The sequence below is a fragment of the Sipha flava genome, unplaced genomic scaffold, assembly GCF_003268045.1.
Source record: "Sipha flava isolate LNK unplaced genomic scaffold, YSA_version1 37_pilon_pilon, whole genome shotgun sequence".
Classification (NCBI taxonomy): domain Eukaryota; kingdom Metazoa; phylum Arthropoda; class Insecta; order Hemiptera; family Aphididae; genus Sipha; species Sipha flava.
The window spans coordinates 2,250,763-2,255,330 of record NW_020273087.1 but is presented as its reverse complement, the minus strand read 5'-3'; the positions used below and the strand labels follow the sequence as shown (position 1 = coordinate 2,255,330).

At 28.7% G+C, this 4,568-nt stretch overlaps 1 protein-coding gene across 2 annotated transcripts in view; it reads right to left on the bottom strand.

The window, feature by feature from the left end:
* Positions 1 to 3,524: 3,524 nt before the first annotated feature.
* LOC112688139 (cell wall protein DAN4-like) overlaps positions 3,525 to 4,568 on the bottom strand; it is a 4,957-nt gene continuing 3,913 nt past the window's right edge. The window contains exon 8 of one of the 2 annotated variants that reach the window (XM_025561192.1): positions 3,525 to 4,558. In XM_025561192.1, coding sequence (XP_025416977.1) covers positions 3,543 to 4,558 — 1,016 coding nt within the window. In that variant the 3' untranslated portion in view covers positions 3,525 to 3,542. Of the gene's footprint in view, positions 4,562 to 4,568 lie in introns of both variants that reach the window. The other variant, XM_025561191.1, reaches the window with a different exon arrangement.

Sequence of the window (4,568 nt, the reverse complement as noted above, 5' to 3'; positions counted from 1 at the left end):
GGTGATGTTACAACTAGTGATGGGAATAATCAAATAGAATAATCGAATTATTCAATTATTATTTTTCGATTATCAAAATAATCGAATGATTTTAATAATCAGAATAATGGTAACAGACATATTTACCAAAAGCAAATTAATTAAATTATTCGAAAAATTGTGTGTTTTACTCATTTCCCATTGGGTATTAAATTAAGAAGTCGACTGTATATCAGTATTGTATTGTAATTGTTAAAAATAATAAAATTACTGAATTTAACTGAAACTACAGGTACCTATTTGGTAAGAAGCCCAGGTCTTATAATTTTTGAGAGGGCTTACCGGGATTTTCCCGGTATTTCGGTGGGCCAGTACGCGTCTGTATGAGCTCAATTTTTATGGTATCGATATCAAGAACACTGTTTTATAAAGATCACATATATAGAAATATATAATATACCAAGAATAAAGTTTATAAGGTTTACGTAATAACGATTATCATAAACTGTGGAGGAGCTAGTGTTTCTCAAATTTTAATAAACCGTGAACGTGTATTTAAAAGATAATATTATCTGATTTCTGAGTACTAAATAGTAAATAAAAATGAACTATTTACCGATTTTAGCAATTGATCATCGGACAAAAAATTGCTGACTTTTTAAAATTTCTTAGAGTGGGCCATTTGCCATAATCTGCCCCTCCCCAAAAGACGCCACTGGATCGACATATTGTAAAATTTAACTTTTTGATCTTGGTAACCAATTTTAATAATGCTCTTAAGATATAATATGTATGGATATAATCTCCTGTTCTAAAATATCCTAACAATTTTAATACATAGTCGTATATTCCAAAGAGTAAAATACGAAAATGTCATCAGGAATCACTACTTTACAATGGTAATTTAGATTTTATTGGATGTTGTATAGTAAAGATCGATTTTATTATTAATTACATTAATTCATAGAAAATTAACTCTAAAGAGAAAAACTTGGAAAACTTTTTGATCGAAGCCATAATAACATCACATATAGATACGTGATTTTATCTTTGTTTTATTTAAAATGCATTGATTTTATACGATGATGTACGTGATTTTTAACATTTATTTAAATTCATTATACTTTAAATAAAATAATTTATGTAATAACCATTTGGGCATTTATAATTTACTTTGATACAGACCAGTCAGAGGAGTCTTAATTTATGAGCCAAGCAGTATCTCTCAAGAATCCAACACACAGGATCCGAAGGTTTTATCGTTTCAAGTAATCTCGTAAAATAATGATTTAGACAAATAATTATTATTATTATATATAATATAATATTATAATAATTATAATAATTATTATAATTATTAGAATTATCATTATTATTAATTAAATATTTAGACAGTTAAGATTCAAAAAATATATAATACAATTTACGACCTAGTAAAAATAATAAAATTAAATTAAAATTAAAACAGTGAATAATTAAGAAGATATGAAGGAACATTAAAATAGAAAAGTAGTTAAAAATAAAATATTAAATGAATATCACAGATTCCTCTTAATAATTTGATGGTTATAACAATGGTAAGAAATAAAAATCAATAGAAATATAGTAGGGATTATAGTATGGCGCCGCTAACGGTTAGCAACACAAAAAAAATCTATGTGCATATTTTTTTAATTTTTTAATTGATGAGATGCTGTTATTTTAATTTTATTATTATATTATTTAATTAATTTATATATTAATTATTTATCTATGGATAACGAGAAGACTGAAAGATGGCTGCAAACCAATCTACGGATTGAAACCATAGAGAGAGATCTATGGATAATTTTGGTTCGGCCCACCGTTAGCCGTTCGGTGATTTCAGCGTGCCATACTATTGCTTGTCATATTGCTGGATGAAAAGAATTACTCGAATGCAAAACCTTCGTTTTACGGTTAGACGTGTCAAAGGCTGATTAAAAAAATCTGAAAGTTATTTGCAGGTCTCGTCTTAGGAGTTGGGTATACGAACTGGATTAGGATAACTTATTCATCAATGGCTCTAGGTTGTAATACATTATAATAATTACATTTGAAGCATACAGGAAAATGAATACAAAATTCAGTTGATTCACTGATGCAATTATCGCGGACGTTATGACTAAATCAAAACTATCTGTGGAGTGGGAGTGCACCGAGAAAAGTATTATTATTAGGGCTATTTATATGCAAATGCATATTTTTCTACGATTCACATAGAACAGTTTTGATTATAAATGTTGAGGTTTCGTAATCTGTAGATTCTACGGTTAAAGTTTTCTGTTGCTGCATATTTTTGCGTATTTTAATGAAAATTTATATTAATCGCGTAATTCTGGATAGTTGTATAAATGTTTCATATTCTACAGTAATAATAATAATAATCATTGTAATTCTATCTTTATTTATTAAAATGTTTCTAAAAGGACCTTCACAACCAATATGAACCCATTGGGGTACGTGACTTAAAGCTGTAATTTACTATAAGAAATACTTCAATGAGGTAAAATGTGTTATTAACGTTTTTGACCAAAACGAAGCGAAGTGTATTGAAAACGCAAGTAGATAGTTTATTTTATAATTAGGATAACGAAAATAAGCTTGCCGTTACTACAATACACTTTTAGTATTAATGGGTACATTAACAAAACTAAAAAAATCAAATGTTACCTTAAGAAATTGTCTATTGCTCATAGGAAACATTAAGAATAAGTTCGAAGAAGGAGGTATAGGGATAGATTTCACTAGATTTAAACTTAAAAACGTTTTGCCAACATTTTTTGGGTATTCTACATTAAAAAAAATTAATAGTATCATCAACGGTGAAGTTACGGATTATGACGAAAACGAAGAACTGTTGGTTAAAGATTTATCTAATTTTAAGTATGCATGAATTGTAATAATTGTGACGCGGAAAGAAGTTTTCTAAACACAATAAATATGGTTCGAGATAATCGTGATAGTTTTCAATTTTAAAACTTTAAATCGATATTTATTACTTCATGCTGGTATTTGTCACATAATTATAGTATAATACTTTTAAACACTATGTCATAAAAAAATGTTGTTTTTAATTTTTTTCAATAAAATTTTTTATACATTTTTGTACTCAAAGTCGTGTAGTTTATAAATTTCTAAAAAAATTGTTTGCATATTTTTTACATATTTATAATATGATCCTGTATATATTATAGATTTTTATTGCTAAGAAATCCGAACTTTTATCATTATACTTTGATTAGTAGAACGACTTTCACCGATGTGTCTAAATAAAATTAGCAATATCAATTATTACATCATTAGTTGTGTCTCAAATGTGTGAACGTTACAATAATATAAAACGTTTCGGTCTACTAAAAAATTCCCTTAAAATTTAGTTTATACTTTGAATTTAGGATAGGTATAAGTTGAAAAACGTAGCATATTTTGTGTTCGTCAGTAAAACATTGAAAATCGATTTATTTAAAAATATTTGTTTATCTGTTTTATTATTTTTAATTTTTCAAACTCGGTATTAAGTAAATAAAATAAGTATGTATGTGTTATAAATTAAGATAAAAAATTATACAACACAAAATAGTTATACAATTTACATTAAATGATATCATTTGAGAACTTGATGTATCTGAAGAAGGATCGTATACGGATGTTGTTGATTCACTAGAACTATGAATGTCGTGTGTTACTTCTGTACTTTTGGTAGTATATACAGGTTTATCAGATACTTCTATTGTAGTTGGATTTGTCTTATCAGTTATACTAGTAGTGGTTGTACTCAATTTCGAAGTTATCTGGGAATCGGTGGATTTCGATGGTTGATTAGTGGTAGTAGAAGTACTAGAAGTTACAGTATTCATCGTAGTTAGTGGTTGATCAGTTGTAGTAGTAGTAGTAGTAGTAGTTGTAATGATTGAGGAAGTTGATGGTTGACTAGTTGTAGATACTGTTGGATCATGATGAATAGTCACTGTGAACTTCCAATCTTCTGTTTCGGTAGTTTCAAATATTTTCCCAGTCATAGTCGTTGAATAGTTCGAGCTTGAAGTCGATATTTCCGTAGTTGGAGATTGTGTGACTGTGGTATCAGATTTAGGTTGGTCTGAGAAAATGTCGTCTTCCGTTTCATCTGTATAGTCTTCTTTTTTGGTTATAGTTGTCGAAGGGTATACGCTTGAAGTAGATGTTCTTGCAGTCGAAGGTTGAGTAATAGTGGTATCTGTGATTGGGTCCTCCGTTTCTTTTGTATCATCGACTACAGTAAATTCTGTCAGTGGTACTGGCCTTTGAGTCGATGCCTCTGTGGTTAACGATTGAGTTGAACTTATTGAAAATGTAGATTCGACCTTTTCTGTACTTTTGTATTTCACATCTTCCGTATCGTAAGTTTGTTTGTCTTCAGTATACGATGACATTGGGTCATCGGATTCTGTTGTTAACATGTATTCTGTGTGTACAGAAGTCGGATCATCAAATTCAGTTTTTTTTGTGTCATCCGTTTGTACTGAAGTAGTATCATACGATTTTGTTGTTATCGTGTCTTCTGTGTTCTCCGAAGTCGGATCTTCAGA